General features: G+C 61.6%; 10 protein-coding genes across 10 annotated transcripts; 5 read left to right on the top strand and 5 right to left on the bottom strand.

The window, feature by feature from the left end:
* Positions 1 to 121: 121 nt before the first annotated feature.
* Positions 122 to 438, top strand: COLE_06763 (uncharacterized protein; the record flags this gene model as incomplete). The annotated part of the gene is made up of 2 exons (XM_018424134.2): positions 122 to 184; positions 232 to 438. The coding sequence occupies 2 exons, from the start codon at positions 122 to 124 to the stop codon at positions 436 to 438; spliced, it is 270 nt and encodes an 89-aa protein (XP_018276337.1).
* Positions 439 to 755: 317 nt separating this feature from the next.
* COLE_06762 (uncharacterized protein) lies at positions 756 to 3,184 on the bottom strand (the record flags this gene model as incomplete). Its single annotated transcript, XM_018425025.1, has 5 exons — positions 756 to 815; positions 872 to 2,140; positions 2,194 to 2,867; positions 2,903 to 2,988; positions 3,099 to 3,184. 5 exons carry the CDS (start codon positions 3,182 to 3,184, stop codon positions 756 to 758), a joined length of 2,175 nt encoding a protein of 724 aa, XP_018276336.1.
* Positions 3,185 to 3,436: 252 nt separating this feature from the next.
* COLE_06761 (uncharacterized protein) lies at positions 3,437 to 4,760 on the bottom strand (the record flags this gene model as incomplete). The annotated part of the gene is made up of 2 exons (XM_018424133.2): positions 3,437 to 4,552; positions 4,587 to 4,760. 2 exons carry the CDS (start codon positions 4,758 to 4,760, stop codon positions 3,437 to 3,439), a joined length of 1,290 nt encoding a protein of 429 aa, XP_018276335.1.
* A 191-nt stretch (positions 4,761 to 4,951) lies between these two features.
* COLE_06760 (uncharacterized protein) lies at positions 4,952 to 6,426 on the top strand (the record flags this gene model as incomplete). The annotated part of the gene is made up of 5 exons (XM_018424132.2): positions 4,952 to 4,992; positions 5,043 to 5,343; positions 5,398 to 5,516; positions 5,655 to 5,915; positions 6,027 to 6,426. The coding sequence occupies 5 exons, from the start codon at positions 4,952 to 4,954 to the stop codon at positions 6,424 to 6,426; spliced, it is 1,122 nt and encodes a 373-aa protein (XP_018276334.1).
* A 1,114-nt stretch (positions 6,427 to 7,540) lies between these two features.
* On the bottom strand, positions 7,541 to 7,933 carry COLE_06759 (uncharacterized protein; the record flags this gene model as incomplete). Its single annotated transcript, XM_018419742.2, has 1 exon — positions 7,541 to 7,933. One exon carries the CDS (start codon positions 7,931 to 7,933, stop codon positions 7,541 to 7,543), a length of 393 nt encoding a protein of 130 aa, XP_018276333.1.
* Positions 7,934 to 10,102: 2,169 nt separating this feature from the next.
* On the top strand, positions 10,103 to 11,671 carry COLE_06758 (uncharacterized protein; the record flags this gene model as incomplete). The annotated part of the gene is made up of 4 exons (XM_018424131.2): positions 10,103 to 10,838; positions 11,072 to 11,214; positions 11,257 to 11,533; positions 11,580 to 11,671. 4 exons carry the CDS (start codon positions 10,103 to 10,105, stop codon positions 11,669 to 11,671), a joined length of 1,248 nt encoding a protein of 415 aa, XP_018276332.1.
* A 943-nt stretch (positions 11,672 to 12,614) lies between these two features.
* Positions 12,615 to 14,367, top strand: COLE_06757 (uncharacterized protein; the record flags this gene model as incomplete). Its single annotated transcript, XM_018424130.2, has 5 exons — positions 12,615 to 12,648; positions 12,746 to 12,807; positions 13,194 to 13,310; positions 13,412 to 13,684; positions 13,783 to 14,367. The coding sequence occupies 5 exons, from the start codon at positions 12,615 to 12,617 to the stop codon at positions 14,365 to 14,367; spliced, it is 1,071 nt and encodes a 356-aa protein (XP_018276331.1).
* Positions 14,368 to 14,702: 335 nt separating this feature from the next.
* Positions 14,703 to 15,336, top strand: COLE_06756 (uncharacterized protein; the record flags this gene model as incomplete). Its single annotated transcript, XM_018419740.2, has 3 exons — positions 14,703 to 14,833; positions 14,865 to 15,135; positions 15,214 to 15,336. 3 exons carry the CDS (start codon positions 14,703 to 14,705, stop codon positions 15,334 to 15,336), a joined length of 525 nt encoding a protein of 174 aa, XP_018276330.1.
* Positions 15,337 to 15,973: 637 nt separating this feature from the next.
* On the bottom strand, positions 15,974 to 18,484 carry COLE_06755 (uncharacterized protein; the record flags this gene model as incomplete). Its single annotated transcript, XM_018424129.2, has 7 exons — positions 15,974 to 16,084; positions 16,119 to 17,112; positions 17,148 to 17,300; positions 17,336 to 17,635; positions 17,714 to 17,915; positions 17,948 to 18,136; positions 18,196 to 18,484. The coding sequence occupies 7 exons, from the start codon at positions 18,482 to 18,484 to the stop codon at positions 15,974 to 15,976; spliced, it is 2,238 nt and encodes a 745-aa protein (XP_018276329.1).
* A 1,823-nt stretch (positions 18,485 to 20,307) lies between these two features.
* Positions 20,308 to 21,534, bottom strand: COLE_06754 (uncharacterized protein; the record flags this gene model as incomplete). Its single annotated transcript, XM_018419979.2, has 2 exons — positions 20,308 to 20,497; positions 20,534 to 21,534. 2 exons carry the CDS (start codon positions 21,532 to 21,534, stop codon positions 20,308 to 20,310), a joined length of 1,191 nt encoding a protein of 396 aa, XP_018274947.2.
* Positions 21,535 to 23,797: the final 2,263 nt, after the last annotated feature.

Below are 23,797 nucleotides of genomic sequence, written 5' to 3'. Positions count from 1 at the left end.
CACTTCTGACGCCCTCTCCCTCTCTATCCCTCTGCCATCTGTTCACCTCACATCTTCTTCCATCAGAGCACTGCAGCGCACATCATCCCTTTCCCATCCACATCTACCACACTCAACTGCAATGCCACCCCGTCTCCCCCGCCTCACCTTGTTCACAGGCGGCAAGGAGTGCGGTCTTTGCGAGGTATGTTGCCCAGGTCCGCAGCCGTTGCCGTCTCCTGCTGACTGTAGGTGGCCAAAGCCAACCTCGTTGCTGTCCGCCACACCCACCCATTCGAAATCAAGGTGTGGAACATTCGAGAGCCGCCAGCGGACGTAGGGGCAGAGGACGTGCACAAGTGGCGTCGAGCGTACCAGTATGAAATTGTGAGTACTAACGCACGACGCGCGGGGGTCAAAGGTGAATGTGACGAGGACGGGGCGGGTTTCTGTGTGTGAGAAGGGGCGGGGTTAGGCGCCCTTGAGCGTGATCAGAGGGCGGTCAGATGAGCCACCATCGCCCCTCCACTCAGTCACCACAGTACGAGCTGACCTTAGCCTGTACTTCACATCGATGGGGAACGCTCTCTCAAAAACAACATCACACAGGAGGATCTGCGGAGAGTGCTAGACGAGTGGAAAGCAAAGAACGCGGCGGCCGTTGAAGAAGACAGCAAGGTCTCGTCACCTTGATCAGATGTCCCGAGGAGAACTGAACACAACAGACACTCAACCTCATCGCAAGAGCACCAGCATATGCATTTACTACAGCATCCTTATCCGATCTTGTGGATCGTCTCGGTGCCCTTTGACCCCTCGAGGTTCTCAAGATATTCCTGCAGTCAGCTCTACGCACTACTCGCGATGATCAGCTTCCTCAGACGCGACTCACCCTCAACCACTGTTCGCGCTCTTCAGCGATGTGGTCGAACTGCCGGTATCGCCTGTCGCGACGGAGAATAGTCTTGATCTCGGCCAGGTCGACTCGCTTTGCGAGCGCCGCTATGTCCATGCCCTCCTCGACGTCGTCTTCATCCTGCTTAACCTTGGCCGCCGCCTCGTCAAGCACCTTGTTGCGCATGCGGCCCCAGAACTCAACAAAGTTGTTCTCGCGCAGTAAGTCGTAGAACTCGGCGCGGGCGGAGATCTCGCGCGTCCGCTTCCAACCGTTGAACCTCTCTTCCAGTGCACCGGGGCCAAGACCGAGACGCTGCACAAGCGGATCTTCGGCAATCTTGTCGTAGATGTCACCAAACTCTGTCTCCAAGTTCGAGTGCTGGTTGAAGAGAGAGGACAGAGCGTCGGCTTTGGTCTCGCGAATACGCTCGATGTGTGCCTCAAAGACTCGTCGCTTGTCGCCCTCTCGCAATGCTGGGTGAGAGTAGCGCCCGTCCTGCTGCAGCACAGGTAAGATCTCCTCCCAGGTCGTGTCTGAGCGGACGACGTCGACGAGGAGGGAGCCGAAGAGCCGCTCGCCTTCCTCCCGCCCCGCAGAGCGTCGAGCCTTGCTTGCCTCCTCGCCAATCACGGCTTGGTGAGCGCGCACAGCGTTCTGGCGCTGCGCCAAAGACGCCTCTTGCCGCTCCTTCTTCTCGCGAGCGCGACGCGCATCGGCATCCTCTGGCTCCCCTGCAGCAAGCTTCTTGAGGTACGTGTTGAACAGCTCGGCGCGGAGGGAACTCGATCCTACAGCGTCATACCGAGGGTCGCTTGAGATCCCCTTCTTCACACTCGACCATTCAGAGTCTGCCGTGACGTCCGCCTCGGAGAGGAGCTCGAGGAAGTCCTTCTCGGCACGGTCGGCATCTGCGCGCTTCCGCTCACCCAGTTCGCGGAGGTGCACCTTGAAAGCTTTCTCGCGCTCCCTATCGTCGCGCCCGAAAGCCCAGAAGCGGCGGTCCTTCTTATACTTGCGCCGGAAGTCGTCGAATCGTGTCCTGGTCGACGTAACTTCCTCGCGCATGAGCGCACGATACTCCTTCTCGGGGTCGGCCTTCTTTGTTGGCTCTGCCGGCTTGTTGGTTCGCTTGGCGCGCCCGGCCGTGCGACAGTACTCTTCATACACGTCGCGCCTCTCCTTCATACTCGGAAGGAGAACGTAACGCGGATCGTTGATGAATAGCGGTAGCGCCTGATCCCACGGCGCAAACGGTGAGATCTCCTTCTCAATTAGGAGTGCCTGATGTTAGCATCGCTTGCGGACTTGAAACTCACCTTGAATAGAGCGCGTCCTTCCTCAGCCGATACCTGCACTTTCTCCGGGACGGCAAACACCTTTTTCGCGGCCTCCTCGGCGCCCTTCTCGGCCTCACCCTCCTCCCTTGCGGCCGCAGCCGCCTTCTGCCGGTCCTGGGTGTCAAACTCGGCGGCGACGGCGCGTTTCCATTCCTCCTCGTCCTCCACCTCGGGTGCTCCGTCGTCGTCGACCACGCCGCTCTCCTCGTCAGGCTTCGCCTTCTTGGCTGCAGGTCCCTCTGCAGGCTGGGCCTTGCGCTTCTTTTCCTCGGCCTTGCGCTTGCGCTCCTCCGCAATTTCGGCGCGCACGCGCTCTTGCTCCCTCAATCTCTCGAGGCGCGCCTCCTCTGCCTTCCTTTTGCGCTCCTCCGCCTCGGATGCCTCAAGGGCAGCCACGGCTTCCGCAATCTCCTCGGGTACCGTCCACTCGGATCGTTTGTTCTCCTTCTCAAAGTAGAAGGTGTTGCCTTCATTGGTCGTGATGCGCATCCACCCGGTGCCGGGAATAGGAACCTTTTCCTTGGGCTTCTCCTTCTTCTTCTTCTTCTCCTTGACTGGAGGAGCGGAGACAACGGGTGGGGCAAGCGTAGGGCGCGCGTATGTCGACTGCTTCGTCACCGAATTGTAGTAGTAAGGCGTGACGCCGTCCGGAGCTGGTGTCAACTGCGAGGACTAACGGCGGACGTACCGCGATGCTCGCTCCAGTTAGGAGGGAGAGGCGGGGGAAAGTTAGGCAGTCCCATCGGAGGAAGCATGCCTGGAAAGCCGGGACCACTGGTGTTAGTGATGCGTCAAGGAGGCGATGTAAATCAGGCGAGGGAATGGGGAGGGGTGAGGCCACGACGAGGTGCACGCCCGCGCTACCTCCCGCCAGCGATGCTCACTTAGCAGGAGGACCGGGAGGGACCATCGCTGGTCCGCCGGGGGGAGGGCCTGGAGGTCCGCGGGAGGAGCCTGGCGCGGACGACATGGATGGTGTTGAAGTTGGTGGATGGAGCGGAGGTAGAATTCGTTGGGTGGCGGTTGTCGTTTCTAAGGGTTCTGACCGGCGGCATTTTCGGCGACCTTCCAGGTCATTTGCAGGTGACGACAATATCAACTGGGCCTCCTCTCGATCCTCTCGCGCCTCTCGCATCATAGCCTCCGACCGCACATGCTGCACGACGTGCAAGGAATCAGCAAATGATCTATTGCCCAATGTAAATATATCTATGCACTAGCTCTACTTCCTCCGCTTCCGTGGTGGCTGTTCCTCCTCATCGCTGTCGTCCTCACTCACCTCCTCGTCACTGTCACCTTGCCCGACCTCACCCATCCCCTCCCAGATCTCCTCCTCCTCGTCTTCGCCGAGCTCCTCATCGCTCTCCCCTTCCTCTCCCTCCTTCTTCTCTACGACGTCCTTCCCACTTCCAAACCCGCTGAACACAAACGTACCAACGCCAACGCCGCCCACGCTCGCCATGACCGACGCCTTCTTCCCAGAGCCCCAGTTGCCCTTGGGTGTCTCACTGGGCGCAAGGGTGACGCCGCAGATGCGCAGCGTGGCGTCGCTGGAGACGGTCGCGAGGCCTGCGACCTGCTCGCGTGCGATGCTGGGCGGTGTCCAGTCCGCGCCCTTGGGAAGGGGGAAGAGCGAGTGAGGCGTGGCTGCCAGTCCGGGGACGGAGTATAGCAGCTTGCCGGTGCGCAAGTCGAGGGCACCGAGCAGGTTGCTATGGTCCGCAAAGAACACCGTGTTCTCCTCCAGCCTCGATGGGGCAATGACCGCGACGCCTCCCTCGCGCGCCAGCTTCCAGTCGGCCGTAGGCTTGCGCTGCCGCGTGTCGTACCGCCGCACATTACCGGCCTTCGTGCCAGTCACGATGGATGAGGTCGAGCCGGGAAGATAAGATGAGCAGAGGTGGTGCACCGGGACGCGGAGACGGAGGCTGTTGTGCGGCACGTTCTTGGCGCGCCAAACCTCGCCTTCGTACAAGTCCTTCGGTGAGGCTGCAGTGGAAGTAGCCGCAAATGTACGCTCGGGGTCGAACACGCCAAGCTCGAGCTCTTTCCCGGCGAGGGCGAAGGCCTGTCCGGCGTCGGGGGTGGAGAGGGTGAGGATGGGCGCACCGAGCTTCCTGGTGCCGACAGCTTCTGCGCTTCCGTTGTAGAGTGTCAGGCGGCCTGTAGACAGGGAGGAAACGGCTGAGGTGTCGGATAGGGATGCAAGACCAGTCCAGATACTGGTTCCGCGCGAGGGCACGGCGTGCGTGCTCTGCGAGGTGACAATGGGTACACTCGCCTCGTCGGCGGGCAGGGAGAGCGCAGACATGCGAAATCCATCGTCTGCAACTAAAAGCTAAAGTCAGCTTATATCAAGGAGAGTGGCTCACCTCGTCGCCAAATCGCAGCATGCGCTTCACGACGCCCACAGGCGCGTGCTCGTTGTGCTTGATGGGCAGTGGCCGGACGACAGGGTTACGCTCGCCCTCCGGCACGCTCAGCTGTAGAAGCGTGTTGGGGTGCAGCGATGGCGCCCAGAAATCTGCTGTGCGGTATGTCGCCATAATGCTTGGAGAGATGGAGAAGAGCAACAGTGCTGTGCTGGTGCCAGTGGTGAACTTGTTGTGAGTCTGCTCGAAATTTGTGCCCGGCGCGGGGCACCCGTGCCTGAATCGACGGAGTGACACGAACGCCAACTCGTCATCTGCAACTCCGTCTTCCTCTTCTCTCAACAATCTCCACTGCACCGTGCACGATGGCTCGCGTCGACGGCGTGATCATACTCGACCCCGTTGGGTGCGTCGTTTGCCTTTCCCTTCCCTCTGCACAAGGGTGGCTGACACCAGGAAATCGCTCATCACCTCCCACTTCTCGTCCGCATATCCTGCAATATACACGGATGCGTACAATCATGAGCTCCGCCGCGCGCGGAAAGACGGGCGCGAGCTCGAGCCCGTGCTTTGGGTGCACGGTGTGGCATTGTGTCACTTGGAGCGCGACGGGCTGCGATATCTCATCCCGCTTACCGCTGAGGTCAATCCACTATTCGCCTTTGCATGGCTCGAGAGCTTCCTCGACACTCTCAAAGAGTACCTCGGAGACGTGACGGAGGTTACAGTGAAGGACAACTTCGATGTCGTTTACATGGTGAGTGTCTCAAAGGCGCCCCATGGAGAGAAGGAACGTGAAGGCTTACACCAGCTCATTGAGGAGATGCTGGACGAGGGGCACCCGATGACGATGGAGACAGCGATGCTCAAGGACATCGTGCTACCTCCCAGCCTGATGCGCAAGTTGCTCAACGTTGCCGGCGTATCCGGGTGAGTTTGCTTGTTTCCTACCTCACTAAGCAGCGGAGCTCCGTTGTTTTCCCGCCTTCCTTCCCTTCTCCGCATATTACCTACTACAACTGTTTGGTCTTCTTTGACCAACACCTGGCGTGCTTCCGCTGATCCCAGCCTCCAGGCCCAGACTCCGTCCGCCCCATTCACCGCGCCAATACCGTGGCGTCGCCTCGGCATCCGTCACGCCCAGAACGAGATCTTCTTCGATGTCGAGGAAACACTCGACGCCGTTGTGGATCGTAAGGGCCACGTGCTCTCGGCGCAGGTGTGGGGGCGCCTCGGGTGCAACTCTCGCCTGTCGGGGAATCCGGATCTCCTGCTGAACATGAGTAACACGAAGGCGCTGGCGGAATGCTCGTTCCACCCTTGTATCCGGTAAGTTGGAATGGCAGTGGATCGACGAGTCAGCCTGCACATCAGGTGTCTGTTGAATTTTGACGGGCCCTCTTAAACGATGAGAACCTCTCCGATCGATGCTAATATCAGATACTCGCGTTGGGAACGCGACCACGTGCTGAGCTTCATCCCTCCAGATGGCAAGTTCAAGTTGTTGGAATACGAAGCGGCCTCTGTCCCAAAACTCCCCTTCCTTTTGAAGGCAGGGATGCAGGTGGATGAAACCGGCGGCCGGTTCAGTCTCACCCTCACATCGCGAGTGGCACGCCTGGACGATGTTGTCGTCTCGATTTTCCTCGGCTCAACAACGACGGGGATCAGTGCGACACCAGCAGGCGACCGTCGGCCACCAGGTCAAGAAGGTGATGGAGGGCATGTCGGTGGCGGCACGGCCGAGTTTGACCCACACACCCAGGTGCTCCGATGGTCCCTGTCAAGTTTGTTGCAGCACGAGCGCAGCCCAAGCCTCACGGGGTCGTTTGTTTCGTGAGTAGATGTTTCAGCCACCAAACACGCCCTCCTTCCGGTGTTAGATTCTAACAATGAGTACGTCACGTCCCACTCCCGATCCAGCATTCTCCGTCGGCTTCAAGATCGCCAACCACACATATTCGGGCCTGCGAGTTGACCAACTCAAGGTGTCTGGGGACGTGGGGTACAAGCCATTCAAGGGGGTGCGCACGAGCGCGCGGGCGGGCAGGGTGGACGTGAGGTGGTAGAGCAATGCATACTGTAGTAACGCAGACGGCGAGAGAGGTGACGAGCAAGATGGCGCGCGCGATGGCGGAACGCGGTCAAGCTCGGTCACGCACGGCGCGATTTTCGTGCCCGTCGAAAGTTATGCTGCGTACAAGCTGCGTGCGCATGCGTGCAGCTGCGGCGCTGCGCGTGTTGAATGCATTGTGGCGCCCAAATCTGGCGCAGAATGCAGTGTTTCTCGTTGGCCGTGCTGCGCTCGCTGGCCGCTGGCCGCTGGCCGCTGGCCGCTTTTGCGCTGTCGTTGCCTGCGGCTTGCTCTTGCCTGTGGACGTGGGATCCCGCAGGCTTTGCCGCGGCCTGCCTAGCCGAGCCAGCCTGGGAACCTCGGGCCTCGGCTTTGGCATGTGCGCGGTGCCTTACCCGCACATTGCAGATCGGGGATAGTCAAGCTCCGTTGGCTATTCGCGTTCGCGTACTCATGTCGATCCGTCGGGCCGTCATCTTTGATGAATCCGTCATGTCAGCAAACCATATGTTGCCCAAAAGTTCCCAGAGATCATGCCATCTGCCAATGTCCACTAGCCACTCGGCCACTCGGCTACTTGGCCACTTGGCAAAGCGGTTCAGTTGTTCAGTGACGAGTGGAGCATGCTTCAAGCAGGCGACACGGGTCCTTTCGGCCCCCCCCCCTCTCTCGGTCTTGAGGCCGTCCGCCAAGCCCGTGCATGTACGCCTCGTCCACCCGGTTCTCTGACGGAGCTCTCGGCTGGCTAGCTGCCTGGCGGCCTGGCGTCCACACCGCGGGAATCAGACCCGGAAACCGTTACCGGGATCTGCGAGCCGGCAGATTTCGAATAGCGTTGTAGATGCGTACTTGCGCCTCGCGTATCAGCTGTCGAGCAGATCTAGCCGGGATCGTAGGCATGCGAAGGGATGGGGATGAGGGGATGGGGCGGCGCGAGGCGCGAGGAGTGAGGAGTGAGGCGTGAGGGGCCGAGGGGCCGAGGGGCCGAGAGCTGGCGTGAGGGCTGGGCGCGGGGGTGGGGCCTGGGCGGGCCCATCTTGGCGTTGGCATGCACGAGGCGTACCCCTCTTCGGCCCTCGGCGCTTCGACGGCCCTTCCAACGTCCGTGGGCCGTGAACCGATCGCGATTAGCATGCAGCAGGCCATGCAGACCAGCCTTTACCTCTTTTTCCATTCTTAGCTCGTGGGGCATGGGATCAGCTGCGCCCTTGAAGAGTAGGACGCATGGACGGCTGGTCGTGACAGGAGCAGTCATGTTCTGTGACATGTCCATCCCGTGTCAGACGAGCATTCCGAGAAGCGCGAGAGGAGGGCCGAGTCTGGCCCCCCGTCTAGCAAGCGCCGAGGAGGGGTGCCGTAAGCAATAGAGATTGAGCTGTGGCGGCTGGAGGATGGCGGAGTGGGGTGGAATAGATCCGGCCTATGGCATATCACACATTGTGGCCGCCTGGCCGCCTGGCCGCCTGGCCGCTCTGGCTCCCTGCAGATTCAGGGGCGAATCACCACCACCTCTCTCCACCTCATGCACTCTGCTTGGGCTCTTCTCCCTGCCTTCCTTCCCTCTCCTCCTTACTCTCCCCCCTCTCCGGCGTTGTCTCACTCGCTCTCTCCACAACTACCACTAGTCACCGCCATCCACATCTCTTCTCATCAACTCCATCCACTCCCCCTCCTCCTCCTCACTCACCATCTCTCATCTCACAACATCCCCCCCACCCCCATTGGTCTCCCCACCGATCACAGGCAACTCCGTACAACTCATTCGTCACCGGCACCACCTGCTACTCCGCACCCAGAGTTGATCAGCATCTCGCCCGTGGACAAAGCCTGTGAGTCACACCGCCGTGGCGTGAGGGTGGCAACGACCGTGCAATGGGGCGAACACACCTATCTCGATCAATCTCCAGTCCGCGGTGCGGGTGCGGGTGCGGGTACCCCACGCCGGTGTCATCGGGGTCGCGCGTCGTGTGAGGCTGGTGGCGGGGAATGGGCACACCGGATGTGTGCATCGCGTGTGCTGGATCCCGACGCGAGCGGCGCATCGGGGGCTCAAACGGCGCGACGGCGCAACGTGCCCAACCTTCCTCCTCTCCACCCCCTCGCACCTTGTCCTCGTCCTCAACGGCCCCGCCCCTACGCTCGTCGATGCAGGAGGGGCCGGGCACGCGCACGTGTGGCCTGCGCCCCTCTGTGTTCTCTTGGTGGCAAGAGGCAGCGCGCAGCCATGCTCCGGCCGCCACCGGGCCAAAGCTTATCGCGATGTCGATCCAGCTTCTCGCTTCCTCGGCAATAGCATGATCTCCGCCCGAGGGTGGAGTGCCTTGGTGGGCGGGGGTGGCGGCCGTGGCGGCGAGCGCGTGGGGCGGTGGTCAGCGGTTACGTTGCAGGCCGTGCAGGCCGTGCATGTCGGCGCAGACTTGGTCGAGGTGGTTCGCGGCTCGGCTATCATCTCGCCTGTTGAGATGGGTGTTGAGGGGCGCGCGGTGGTATGCGCTTGGGCCTCGTGAGCCGTTGAAAGAACGATGGCGGCGGGCCTTTTGGTAATGACCGCGCGCTTCATGTTGTTTCTTGCGACGCGAGGAGAAGTCAGAAGGATCAAGTGCACGGTGACTGGCGTTTCTTGCAGGTTGACGGCCAAACTCTGGCTGGGGGCATGCGAGAGATCGAGAGACAGGAGGTGTTGGGTGGCTGCATGGTTCGCGGTGACACGAGGGCTGGGCTCTCAAACAGAAGGTTGGTAATTGGGGACATTGGGGGCTTGAAAGAGTACGTGCACGGTCTTTGGCGTGTCTTTGGCTCAATGTCAATGGCGCGATGGCGTCCAAAGCCACAAAGGACCGCAGTCACGGTACTCTCCAAGCTCGTCGCTCATCGCTCATCGCCCGTCGCCCATCGCCCATCGCCCACGGCCAATCCCCCGCTTTGTTCCCCTCGGCCCTCGGCCTCTCGCACCCCACTATCCCCCAGCCTCCCCCCACATGCCCCGCAACGCCCGCAGCGCCACGCCTACAGAGCGAGGATCTCATTCACCTGGGCCAGACTAGCCCGGGTGGCCAATCGCTCCTCGTGGTGTGTTGTCCTCGTGACCTACTTTCAGGCGACGCGTGTGAGCAGGTGCACCGCGAGCCGGCGGCAGGCAATCGCATGCCGCGAGCGTGACCCACACGCGCGCGCTATCAGCTCGTTCGTACACACGCGCGGCGGGGGAACACGGTCTCGGCTCGGTCGGATAGTGTATCCCGCCATCAAAGGATGCCCCTCCCAAGTCCTCTCGCCTCTAGGCCTCGAGGCCATTTGCCGCTGCTGTTCTCTCTCATCTGTCATCTTCACCCTTCCCACATGCCTGCAGCCCATTCAACTACATATCCTCTCGATCTCATCTCTCCCTATTTCTCCTTCTTCCCTATAACCTCCTATCCTCATCCATCTTCACATCATACACATGCCAAGCACTGTGCTGCGCCTTCAGCCCACGCTGATCAACCAGACTAAGCGCGACCTCAACCAGTCCGAGCCCCCGACGCGCCATTCTTCACTCCCAACTACTGCCTCGCAGCACACCACACCCCCAGAGAACACCCTTCATTTCCACCGCACGAGGACTTATCCCTCGTCCATCAACCTCCCTTCGCCTCACGAGCTTAATCTCGAGCGCGTCTTCCGCACTAAGTCTTCTCGCGGATATTCGCGCACATACACTGCCCACGACTCTCGAATCAGCCCTCGCTCGTTCCAGACGCTCAGCTCGAATCGCGACCAGCGCCATTCTGATTCATCCACCGCTACAACCCCTCAATCTTCCCTCTCTCCACCCCTAGGAGAGTACATTTCGTCGCGCTTTCGTCAGCCATCCCTTGCCACCTGCTCAAGTCGCGACTCAGAATCCACTGGTCCTCGTACACCACCCCCAGGCTGCTCCCCACGCCCACAAGCCCGCAATCCTAGCTTCCCTCCCTTGTCGCCGTATCGCGAGGCTCCATTTATCCCGGTTTCGCCCATCCTTTCGTACCGCTGCGCAAACCACCCCGAGCCTCACTTTGGGCGCATCATTGACCGTCGCATCGAGATTATATTCATTGAATACCTCAAACAACTCATCCGCGACTCGCAACCACGACCCGACATGGCCAACGCTCCTCTAAAGCGCAAGATCGTTATCCTGGGCTCGCCCAGTGTAGGTGAGTGAGAGCGCGTGGGCGTGTGGGCGGCGCGGGTTGTGCTGTTTGCTGGCGGCGTGGGAACGCCCTGGTCCAGTGATCATTCATTGTCCTGCCACCTACAGTGCCTACGTTGAGGCAGGGAAGGTTTGACAGCCCGTGAGGCCGCGTGGGGGATACCAGAAGGGAGAGGCGATTTGTGTTGGGTAGCGCCCCTGAAATTGGTGGGATGTTGAATGTTTATTGACTCCCAGGCAAGACATCCATCACTCAGCAATACGTGACCCCGCCTACATACAATGAGCAATACTATCCTACCATTGAGTCCACCTCCAACAAGCTGGTCACGCACAAAGGCGTCCAGTACGATTGCGAAATTGTAGACACTGCCGGGCAGGTGAGTCACGGACCAATTCAATAGCCCATCGCTGACGGCTAGGATGAGTTTTCACTCTTCCCTCCAAAGTACGCCGTCGGCGTGCACGGCTACATCCTTGTTTACTCGATCACGTCGAGGCAATCTTTTGACATGATCACCTCGCTCCACGAGAAGATCCTTGACCAGGGTGGCCTTGACCGGGTGCCTTGTGTGATCGTCGGCCAGAAGGTGGACCTCGACAAGGAGCGCCGCGTCTCGAAGGCTGAAGGGGAGGCTCTCGCCAAGAAGCTTGGTGCGGCCTTCCTCGAGTCTAGCGCCAAGGACAACAAGAACGTCGGTGAGTACCGCGGCGACACACCTGCCAGATTTGCGACTAACCCCAGACCGCGCGTTTGAAGCTCTCCTCGGCGAGATGCAGCGCGAGTACAATCCAGCCCCGGCTCCGGCCAAGAAGGGCTGGTGGCCTTGGAGCTAGACGGCAGCTTCCTGCCACAACATCCCTCGCCATCATTCCGTTAATTCACACCTTGAACATTGATCACCCTGTACCACCACTCCATCCGCAGGGCAGGCCTGCGGAGCATGTATCCAGTGCCGCTGCTGGCGCCCTATAGCTGTCTCATGCATGCGTGGCGACCGTGAGAAGTTAAGGAGTAGCGGGTGCATCCTGTGATGTCGACGTGGCACTCAGCATCAACCCATGATCTCAATCGCGGTTGACATGAATGTGTTTGCCAGAATCTTTCTGTACATTGAGCAAGCCCCATATTCGTAGACGTTGATCGTACGTGGACATCAATTGGGTGGGAGCTTGGGAGAGACAGCTCGCGGGCGAACGGGCGAACCGAGGCTGGAAATCCCGGCCTGGACGCTAACCACGACACAGTGACCAGTCAGCATGGAGCTAGTAGTCAGCAGATCAGCAAAGGGTGCAAATGGATAAGGGGAGGAAAAGGCTGAGAAGAAGCAAAGGGCGCAGTAGGCCAAGTCTAGAACAAGATCCACCGAGACGCGACTGATTTGCGAGGTCACCAGGTCGCGTGACGACGACTGCGTCCCATTGACATTCACTCCCCTTCCCCCAACTCCTTTCCATTCTCACGCAGCTCACAAATCTCGCGAATCTCACGAATCTCACGAATCTCACGATCTCTGGCCCTCTTGACCTCGGCATTAAGTCCGAAGACGAATGCAGAATGGCGCTAGCTTCCAAAATTCTGGAACACATTCACTCAGGTGGTGGCACGACGTTCCTGGGATTATCATAATACAAATCAACCGCTCGCCAAGAGGTGCAGATCACGTGCATGACATCACTCTCCGGATCTCCGGCTTCGGCCAGCTCCGTATCTCTTCGTTTCCTTGCCTCTAGCCTCTAAGCCTCGAATTGTCAGCCGTATCACGCCGACCCGCAAGACATGTTCGACCCCGCCGACGACGCGCATCGCCGCTGTGAGTGTGCCATTTGGAAGCCAAGAAGCTGAGAAGCCTCGCAGCTTCTCGGATCGGACGGACAATGCCCCGCTTGAGCACGGCTCGCTCACACCAGATAACCCGCTGAACGGGACGCACGTGCTCGTCTCGCCACACCGCATGAAGCGGCCGTGGAATGTGCGTGTTGCTACTCAAAGAGACTAGCGGGTGGCGCGGGTGGGGCGGAGCAGGCGGAGGAGGAAGAGGAGCGGAGGGAGGGGAGGAGCGGGTCGGACCGGGGCGGGGCGGGGCCGGGGCGGACGCCGCATCCGGCCTCGAGGCTGCGGGACCGTGCGCGAGGCGAGGTCGAGACAAGAGGCGGGGTCTGGACTGGACTAGACTGGGGGGAGGGCCTGGAGCCGAGGAGCGGAGGGGCACAGGGGCGCAGGTGGCGATATGAGACATCGCGCAGCAGGGGAAGGGCGACGTCGGACGCAGATCCGTGCGTAGCAGCTGAGACGCGACGCGCACGCGCTTCACGATTCTCGATGGTCTGCTGATCTGTGCGCAATCGCTGACGGCAGGGACAGACTGAGGAGACGAAGCAGGAGACGCTGCCGCGCTATGATCCCGCGTGTCATCTTTGTCCTGGCAACGCGCGGGTCGGCGGTGAGGTGAACCCCACGTATACGGAGACGATTGTGAGTGCTGATACCTGGCAGTGTTGGAGTGCGAGGTTATGGGGGAGCCATGACAGATGATCATGGTTGGGCGGTGAGCGCTTGCGTTCCGCTGACCCCAGTCCTTCCCCAACGACTACCCCGCCGTCCTCCCCGACCCACTCCCCTCTACTCCACCACCACCGCCCAAGCCCTCGTCAGCCGATGCGCTCTTCGCGGCGCAGCCGGTGCGTGGCCGCTGCCGCGTCGTTTGCTTCCATCCGCGGCACGACCTGACACTGGCGCGCATGAGCGTGCCGGAGATCGAGGCGGTCGTGCGATCATGGCGCGACATTTACGAGGAGGAGGGGAGGTTCCTCACAGAAGGCGGAGGGGGAACGGTCCAGATATTTGAGGTGAGCACCTGCGCCTGGGTGACCGCGGGCGGGGCCTGAAGGCCTCATGAGCCGAGCCGGCAGCCCGCGGGCATGCCGCGTCTCATAGCTCATGCCAGAACCGCGGCGCAATGATGGGTGCCTCTGCGCCCCATCCCCACGGACAGGTGTGGAGTGTCTCCTACATCCCCGACGAGGTCGCGACAGAAATATCCAACCTCGAGGACTACTCGTCGCGCACAGGCTGCTGTTTACTGTGCGATTACGCGCGCCAAGAGCTCGAACGCGGCGAACGCGTTGTCGCACAAGCGGAGGGCTGGGTCGCCGTCGTTCCCTACTGGGCGCTGTGGCCGTTCGAAGCGCTGGTTCTCCCAACACGACACGTCTCGTCCATTTCCGACCTCTCGCCACACGAAGACGCGGGCCTAGCGACGATCCTCAAATCCCTCTTGGTCGCGTATGACAACCTCTTCTCCACACCCTTCCCCTACAGCATGGGGCTGCACCAGTCTCCGCATCCGCCCAACCCCGCAGCCCATCTCCACCTCCACTTCTATCCCCCACTGCTGCGGAGTGCGAGTGTGCGCAAGTTCGTGGTTGGGTTCGAGATGCTGGCAGAGGCACAACGCGATCTGACACCGGAAGCGGCCGCGGCGCGGTTGCGCTCCCTGCCCAAGCGCCACTACTCTGAAGCAGCGGAATAGATGATGCACCCTGCGATAGCACAAGTTCGCGACGGCAGAAGCATAAATTCCAGCATGGCGCGACGGCAGGCAGCTTCTCTCCAGCATCAGATGGCGAAGGTCCAATTTTTATCGTACACACACACAGTCACCAAGCTTCCTTAGCGAAGTACTAGTATAGGGTCGCGTGGCGAAATGGCATCGCGTCTGACTACGACCTGTGTAATCAGGAGATCGCGGGTTCGACCCCCGTCGTGACCTATAGTTTTGCATTTTGTCCCTGGATTCTTTCTGTGGGGCTCCTGGCCCGGTCAACTGTCAACAATGCCATCCTCTCTCGACTCTTCATTCTCCTAATGGCTGAGTCCAAGCTCTCGCTGGCTCCTTCGCCGGCGCGCCCGACGGACCTCACCCCGCCGGCCCTCTTCCTGTCCCTGCACAACGTCGGCCAGGAGCACGTGGGGCGCAAGCTCCGCCTCGTCGTGCAGTGAGCTTGCCATCCACTCAGCTGACACCAGGATCCTGGGGCTCGACCAGTCCCACCGGGCTACACATGTCCTCGCGACATCCCACACCGTCTCCCCGCGCCCCCTCCTCCTCCTCCGCGTCGACCAAGTCCTGCTGGGGACACACCCCCGCGTTGGCACCGCGGAGTGGTGGCGCGCCGACTCCGCGCCAGCCCCCGCACCCAGGGGCGGCGCGGGCACATCGCGCGCGGAACTGAGTCTGCGGCCGGGCGAGTGGGTGACCGTCGTGGGATGGCTGGAGACGTCGGTCGCGCCGCAGAGGGTGAGTGAGGAGGGCTGAGTTAGGGACGGAGGCTGAGAGGCTGCCACGAGGATTGCAGCGGAACAGCTCTGACGCCAGATCATCGTCCCCGATGGGTATCGGCCTCCCCTTGACGCTGTGCTTGACTGCATCAACGTTTCTATGGCGCGCGAGCCGCCCGTGGGGGGTGTGTGCCGTGGCGATCTTGAGGTGGGCGGGTGAGCATCGCTCTAATCCCCGGATCGCGCAACACCTGGAGCAGTGCGGTCGCGCAGCGCCGCGTCAGACGAGCGGTACTCACAGACTCGGCGCGGGTGGGCCTCCTAATGGAGTAGGTCCTGGCGTACGTGCGTGCGCCTCATCTGCAAGGACGGATTGTGCACCAAAGCCCTCGTTGCAATAACGAGTATCAAGCACAGTCGCGCACCGGCCAGGAGTATCTCCCCACGCCCGAATAACCTATGCATGTACAATGTCTATGCGGCCGTCGGCCAGCCATCAAGGCCTGGCCCGGCCGACGAAAGCGAGTGTGCGGGGATGGCCCGATGTAATATGTGATACTGAACGCACTGACTGGACTAGAGGACGCCCCGCGAGTCGTTCGAGTAGCGGCCGCCGTCGTCGTACCTCCGTGCGGCGGGGAGGTCGGCGGTGGCCATAGTGCTGACAGAGCCAGAGTGGCTCAACGGGCGCTGGCGGAACCCGTTCTGCGCGTGCATGGGGTACGACTCGCCGCGTTCTGGAGTCAGATGCTACTCACAAATCCATCCCAGCCTCTATTCTACTCCTCATACAACGCAGGGAGTGTCCTTGCACAGTGTCCTTTTCACAATCTCGAGTCGGATGGATGGGGGTGGTTTTACTGACCGTTGGACCACTGGTTGTTCTGCTGGCCATTCTCGTACCAGCCCTTGTCGGTCGAGGCGGCGCCAGGGCCCTTGTCGCGCTTGCGGCAGCAGACGAAGAAGAGCTGGGATTAGAGCTGGACGATGAAGATAACTCACAATAGCACCAAGCAGGGCAGCACCGCCAATACCGACACCGAGACCGATGCCGATCTTGGCGCCCTGGCTGAGACCCTCGTCGGCGTTCGCGTCAGCGGGCGTAGCCGTGCCGGTGGGCTTGGCTGAGCCCGAGGTCGAACCCGTTGGCTTGGCGGAGCTGGAGCTCGAGACGGGGGGGTTGAGGAAGTCCTTGGTGTTCTCGAGCTTGATGATGTCGGCGCCGAACTCGGCGACACCATACGTCGTGCCCATGGTGTGCGAAGAGATGTGCATGGGAATAACGGACGAGTCGACGACACGCACGTTGCCCGTGCCGTAGACCTTGAGGTTGGTGTCGACGACACCGCCGTCCTCCTTGGGAAGCATGGCACATGTGCCGAGGGGGTGGTACTCGGTACCGGCGGCGGCGCGGAAGGTGGTCTGGAGCGCCTCGCCCGTGACGTTGGCTCCGGGCTTGAGCTCGCTCGTGATGATGTCGCCCATAGGCTTGGTGGTGGCGAAAGTGCGGAGCCAGTTAAGCGCGTACTCCATCATCGTGGCGTCGGCCGAGGCAGAGAAGTAGTCCGGGTTGATCGTGGGCATGTTGAACGGGTTGCTGCCGTTGATCATGACGGTGCCGCGCGAGAAGGGGTGCTGGAGCGCACACTGGAGGACAATCGAGGTGGCGGTCGAGCCCCACATGTGGAGAATGATCTCGATCTGGCCGATGTTCGACTTCATCCACTTCTTCTGCAGGGCGAACTGAGTGGCCATACCCTTCTGCACCGAGGCGGGGATGTTGTGGCGGCCCGAGATCTGAGCGATAAGCGCAGCCTCGTCAATTCCGTCCGTGATGGTGTTGGCGTCGGCGCCGGCAATGTCCGCCATCGAAACGTAGCCCGTGGCCTCATTAACGTAAGTCCACTTGCCGGAGCGGTCAGTGTTCCACTTCTCGAGCTCAGCGGCACCGAGTTCGGGGTTGGTCGTAAGCTCGCCCCAGGTTTCCACGCCCTCACTGCTGTTAGCTCCGCTCTCGCGACGGTGACGTACATGGTGTTAAAGGTCAACCCGGTAGCGACGTGGTCCTGAAGATTGTAGCCGACGGGGAGGTCGATGAGGGAAGTGATGCCCTGCGCCTCAAGGTGGGCCTTGGGGCCGATACCGGAAAGCTGGAGGAGCTTGGGGGAGTTGACAGTACCGCCACTGTCGTCAGCTCGAGTGTATGGCCCGAGGCTTACGCGACGATGACCTCCTTGTTGACGGTCACCTTATAGGAGGGCGCGCCGCTGCCAGAGGAAAACTCGACACCAGTGGCGACGAGGTTGCCATTCTTGTCCCTTTTGTCAGAGAAAACGATCTTGGTGCCGGTCTGGCGGGTCAAGACGACCAGGTTGGGCGAGTTGTTGTTGTCAATGTAGCCGCGGCGCGAGTCGGAGCGGATACCTTGGCGGGCGTCCATCGTCGAGGGAACGATGGTGCCGCCGTGGGGGTCACCGGACGAGTGGTCAGTGACGGGGAGGCCGAGGGTGCGCCAGGTGCTGATGTCAGCTCTTACTCGAGCTCGGACGGGCGATCAGTGGTGGCGTCCCGGTTCATGCCGACCTCCGGCGACTCACGGGATCCAGTTTGCGACAACGGGGTAGATGTACTTGGACCACCCGATCTGGAGGGGGCCGGTAGTGCCGTGAGCAGAGGGGTCGACGGGGATCTGGAACTGGTCCTTCTGCTCCTGGGGAGGCTCCTGGAGCGTGGTAGCCTTCTTGATGGCGGCGTCCATGCTTGCCCAGTTCCACTTGTACTTGCCCTCTGGGAAGAGAGCTGTGATCAGCCTTAACCTAAGCAGGACGCACTCTCAGACCACGAGTCGTACTCGACGGCCGACGCCTTGCCCCAGAACATGCCGTTAATGGCACCCGAACCGCCAAGACCACGGCCGAGAGGGTACGCCTTAACGGCGCCGCCGGCCTCGGGTTGAGGAATGGTGGTGTAGTTCCAGCCATAGGGAGAAGAATACGCGAGACCGCGGTGGTAAGTGAAGCCTGAACATTAGCTTCCATGCGCTTGCCGGCGAACCTCGGACTGGATCGGAGCAACTCACCGGGGATGCTCTGCTGCTGAACGACATCAGAGCCATCGCCGCCGGCCTCGAGAATAAGCACGGTCTGATTTGACCATTCGGCAAGGCGGGCGCCGGTCACGAGACCGCCAATACCACCACCGATAACCACAAAGTCAAAGTTCTTGTTGGAAACGCTAGCGGCGTCGCTGGTAACAGCGCGCTGCACAAGGCTGCGATGAGGATTGTGCACGTTGTAGCCGGATGCTACATCCGCCGCGGCCGGCGCGGCGAGCGCGGCAATGGCAAGCGCAATCGGGAGCGCTAGCATAGTAATGAGTGTGATGTAATTTGGGGCGTCTTGAGAGAGGACGCCGAAGAGAGACAGATGGTTATTTGAACGAGTGTGAGGTGCGAGAGAGATAGAGATGTGCGCGGACGGGGTTGAAGAGTCTGTGTGTCTGAGGTGGTGGCGGCGCTTCACTTCATAGTCCACTGGCGCGTCTCGGAGGGCCCGCGACGCCGCTCAGGTCAGAATGCAGTGCATGCGGTGCTTCTCTCCCTCTGAGGACGAGAGGGAGGGGGAGAGGGATGGAAGCATGGTGGGAGGAAACGAGGCGAGAGCGCGCGATGGGTCAATGGGTCACGAGTGGGAGGGCAAGTCGAGGACAAAGAGAGCGTGGGCGTGCCAAGGGTCGGGGTCCGAGGGCGGGGCTTTGGCGTCCCCGGAGCCCATGGCGATGGTGAGTAACCTGTCCCTGGTGTCCAACACCAGCGGAAGGGGGTCAGGGCGTGAGTGAATTCAGACGCGTGTGCGGATGAACTGGGGCTGGCTGAGTTAGAACGAGGCGTGTTGTGATCAGAGCCTGGCGCGTGAATGGGAGCTTGAGAACTGGAGAGTGGCGCGGAATGAAAAACGACGCCGCGGCGTAATAGTCTTTGTTGTGGCGTGCGTCTGCCACTCCGAAATCTTCCAGCTAGGATCATGGAGGATCATCGGGCCCAAACACCCGGCAAGCTTCTCAAACGAGATGCATATCGCCCCCTCGGCCCACCCCTCCTCCCCTCCTCCCCTCCTCCCCTCCTCCCCTCCTCCCCTCCTCCTCGACGGGCATTGCGCGCACAGTCCACGTTTCGGGGAGTAATATGGGCCTGATCTGGTCAATCAGAGCCATGAGCAGATCTGCACGGTGTTTGGGTTTCGCCTGGCTCAGTGGAATGTTAGGAGCGTGGCAGCCGTCGCGGATCGCTGCCAAAAGTGCTCTTCGAGGACTGTGAGGTGGCTGGCATGACATGGACATGAAAGCAGGGCTCGGGCGGCGGTCTCCCCTCACCGCCGGGGGCTGGGGGGTGGGGGTGTTGTGTCGTGTCTCACTTGAGTGATCGCGCAGGAGCGTCATTGTTCTCGCACCATTCTTGCCGCAACACATGCACAAGCCGCCGGTAATGCGCCGCTCAATGGCCGCACTTTTCGCAAAGCTGCTTCACCGCTGCGGTGAGATGAGCGCGCGGACAAAGCGTGTGACAAGTGGTAGAGCGTCTGATAGTAAGCTGGTAGGTGGCAGGCACAGAGACGCGACGAGCAAGGGCACGTATGTCATGGTCGTGTCGGAGTCGTGCGCCCCGCGTTTCCGTGAGGCACTGGTGAAGTGACGGTAGCTGGTGCGTGTCGCCAGCGTATCTGATACATTGGGCTGGTGACTTGCAGCTGTTTAGCACCCGGAGACCATTTTGCAAATGTGAGCATGACCTGATGGTACGGGAGTGAATGGCGTGCCAAGCATTGGTCTGCAGGCTTGTCTTGGAGTGTGATGGGAGCTGGAGGACAATGAGAATAACAGGTCACGCGGCGAACTGCGACACGGGTGGGTGGGTGAGGAGACAAAAGACAGTCACGCACCCTCGAACCAAACATTTGCTGTTCGGAATATACCCAGTTTGGTATTGTGGTCGGCCACCGAGAGGAGCTAGCATGTTCTGGCACGTCTCGCGGGCACCGCTGGTCCCAATCTCGCGAGCCTTGAATGCCAGACTTGTTGCGCTGTGTCGTGGATACTGCGCCCCCCGATCCACATTGGAGCAAACTATCATCACAACCAAGTCGAGTCATGTATACACGTTATCTAATGTCCGCTGCCTGCAGCGCGTGTTGCGCTATGCACCACTGGGCGCGCGGCTCTGCCGCGCCGCACTGCTCTTCCGCGGCCCGCTCGACTTTCGTCTGTCGCGCTGCTTCTCCTGGTCCTCCTTCTCCTGCTTATGCTCCTGCTGGTACTGGGCGTACACGCGCGCCCAGAGCGGGTTCGGGGGGACCTTGCCGACAAGGTCGCGGAGGGCGTCCATCCTTCATGTCAGCACTGCTAAGAGGGGAGCCACTCACCAGACGAGCTTGTCGTTCTCCTTGTCAGCCGAGAAGCTGATCGTGTCGCCGTTCTTGAAGCGGATCTCGAAGGAGCGCGGCTGCGCGCCGAACGGGTCATAGTCGCCTCTTGTGCGCTCGTTCGAGTCGATCACCTCGGTCGCCTGGCTCAAGTCGATGCGTGCCACCTCCTTCTTTGTGACCTCGCTGATGCCGAGCAGGTGGCCGCCGACGAGACGCAGCAGCCGGCGGCGGGGCACGCGGCAGTCGCCGCCGACCTGCGTCAAGATGCCCTCGTGGTACACATTTTCGTGCCACAGATGGTACCGGATACCCTTGATTGTCTCATCTATGGACCCGGGAAGCTCGGAGATCGCGAGGCCGGGAAGCGCGGGCAGGCGCAGAATTTGCATTGTGATCTTCGCGACCTGCTTCCGCTTGGGGCCCTCGGGCCCAGGCACCTTCTTGTGCATCGCGAACATGGGGTACCGGATCTCGAGGACCTTGGCTTCACAGAGGTGCGCGATGGGCTCGATGGCAATGTTCGTCTTTGCCAGCACCTTGTTGCCGTCGCCGCCCAGGTAGTCGGCCAGCGTCTCGGCGCGGGGTTTTGACGGCGCCGCCGCCTTAGGCGGGACAACCGGCTTTTGCGTGGGTAGGGCGGCGACAGATGACTGCGTGCGCTGGTGCTTCGCTTTCCGTGGGGAGGAGAAGAAGGCGCGGAAGCCGCTGCGCGACGCGAGACTCGAGACCGGCGTCTCGGCACGTGGGGGTGGAGGCGGCGGAGGCGCGAGGCGCTTTGGCTCAATGACGGGCGCTCTGAGCGCGCGCTCCATCGCAAGAATGTGCACATCACGCCGCACCTCCAACGTGAGACAAAACTCAGAGTTGTCGAGCTCAGTTAGGCAATACTCTCTGTGGATGTTGGCGCCCTCCTCAAGCACAAAGTATGGCGTGAGTATAGTGTCGACGCCATTGGACACGCGGATGGTGCAGAATGTTGTTTCGTTTGGGAGAGGCATGTCCAGCGACTCGATGCCTAGGACCTTGACGAAAACGAGCGTCTTGGGCTCCTCCTCCGCTACGGCCTCGGAAGTCGCGCTCGCTGTGCGCTCCTTGAACGCGCGAAGCTCGGGGTCGGGCTGCGTCGCTGGGCGCCACACGCGTCTGCTACCGTCCTCAAGGTCGCCAGCCTGCGGCCGCAGGCCGTCCGTGTACGTCGCCCGCACGACGCGGTGGTTTTCCCGCACACGATACGAGCGCTGCGACCCTATCTGGTCCAGCTCCTGGCGCACAGAGTCCATGGCGGCGAAGCTGCTGTGGCCCAGACCCAGCGAGACTCTAGGCGTCTTCTTCGTCCGTGTAGGGTGGCGCTCCTGTGCCGGAGCGGGCGCGGGCTCAATCTCTCCCAAGCTTGCGCTGCGCCGCCGAGACCTACGCGTCTGGGCGGTTGCGATCTCCGTGTTGACGATAGAACCAGAGCTAGGTGCTGGAGGCGGGTGCGAGGGCTCCGCGGGGGTGAGGACGCTCATCGGCCGGGCGATCCTGCTCGGCGAGTCGTACGAGCGCACAGTCGCGCCTCTGGCTTCCGAGCCGGGCGACTCGGGCTCCGAGTCCTCGCCGAAGGATGCCGCGATGCGATCGAGCGCTGACCGCGGGCTGTCGTCTTGACCATCGCGCAGCCGGGCTAGGGCGCTTGGCGATCTGGTGCTCAGCAGCCCGGGCGGAGCGGATATTGGCCGCGACGAGGACATTGAAGCCTGGCTGTCCAGAGACGAGGTGGAGCCGCCCCGCCGGTGCCGGGCAAAAGCGGGCGAGGGCGGGGCGAAGGAGACCCTGTTGGGCGACACCACGCGGGGTCTGTCTGGAGAGACGAGAATCTGGGTAGTAGGCGAGTCCGGGGACGTGAGCGTCAAGTCAGATCTTGACCGTTGCTCAGACGCAGCCGCCATGCGCCTGCTCACGTTCTCCAGAACGGCCGCGCGCGAGATGCGTTCACGAACGCGTGTGTTTGTGCTTGCCTCAGCGGCGTCTCTCGTCGGAGCAGGGCCAAACTCCATCGCGCGTGGAGCGTTGACAGGCGGCGAAGCAAGCGGCGAGGTCGCACGGGATGGGGTGAGCGGACCGTGCACGGAGTGACGCGTGGGCGTGGTCACCGGTGATGCGCCCGTTCGAGGAGGGGTGGCCATAGGTGGGGCGGCACGGCGGCTCGGCGTGGCCAGCGGCGCGGTAACGCGCGGCGGTGTGTCGAGGGGCGACTCGCGACCAGCCCATGTGGAGGCCGGGGCACTGTAGCGGTTTGGCGTTGACGGGCTGAAGCTCGGGCTTGCTGGGGCTGAGGAGAATGACGAGCGCGTGGGTGTGCCTGGGGCGGACGGCGATGGAGACGTGATAAAGGTTGTGAGCTTCGGCGCCTCGGCAGTGGCATCGCTGTCGACCGAGAGCTCGGACTCCGGCAGGTCAATAGACAGGTCGCCGAGGTCGAAGCTAGGGATGCGGGGGCTCTCCTCGCGCTCCTCACGCGGGCGGCGGGGCGGGGTAAGTGGGTCGTCGAGGTCCTCGCCGGGGCTGCTCGAGTCGACGTCGATCTCAAGCTGCGTCTGCTCGAAGGAGGGCGACTCGAGCTGCGGTGCGTAGTTGGTAATCGGGAGGGGCAGCTGTGGCGCGATGTCGGAAACGCGTGGGCGCGGGGCCTCCTCAAAATCCGACGTCTCGCTCATGAGCGGCGACGCGCTAACATCCGGCAAGGCGTACTCAAGGTCGAGGTAAGCCGAGGCGGCGTTGCGCACCTCAGCAGCCGACGAGCTCGGGGCCTCGTCCTCGCTCTCAGACTCTGGCTGCGTCTCCTTGTAGCTGACAGGGCTCGGGAGGTCAATAGAGGCAGGGGGAGGCGGGCGCGGCAGGCCGCGCCTGGGCGTCTCCTCCTTCTTGGGCGTGCTCTTCGTGGCCCGGAACTGTGCCATGCGACGGCTCGGACCCTGTAGCTCTGGCACGTCGGAGACCTGGCGGTTGGATACGCGGCGGGGACGTGGGCTGCCGGACACCCTGCGCGCCTGGTCGGCCTTTGCGGCGGGGCTGGCGACCACGGCGCCGAAGACGTCCTCGCCATCTCTCTCGGAATCGGGCAGCGACTTGAAGGGAACGGTGGGAGATTCGTCGGAGTCCGACTGGGGATGGGCATGCATGGGCGATCCGGCTTTAGGGAGAGTGCCAGGGAGGCCAAGGCCAATTTGTTGCGTGGCAAGGAGTCGACGAGCCTGGATTCTGTCGTGGTGGGAGGTGCGG

Source organism: Cutaneotrichosporon oleaginosum (genome assembly GCF_008065305.1).
Source record: "Cutaneotrichosporon oleaginosum strain ATCC 20508 chromosome Unknown ATCC20508_contig06, whole genome shotgun sequence".
In the NCBI taxonomy this organism is placed as follows: domain Eukaryota; kingdom Fungi; phylum Basidiomycota; class Tremellomycetes; order Trichosporonales; family Trichosporonaceae; genus Cutaneotrichosporon; species Cutaneotrichosporon oleaginosum.
This window is presented reverse-complemented; position numbering and strand designations above follow the sequence as displayed.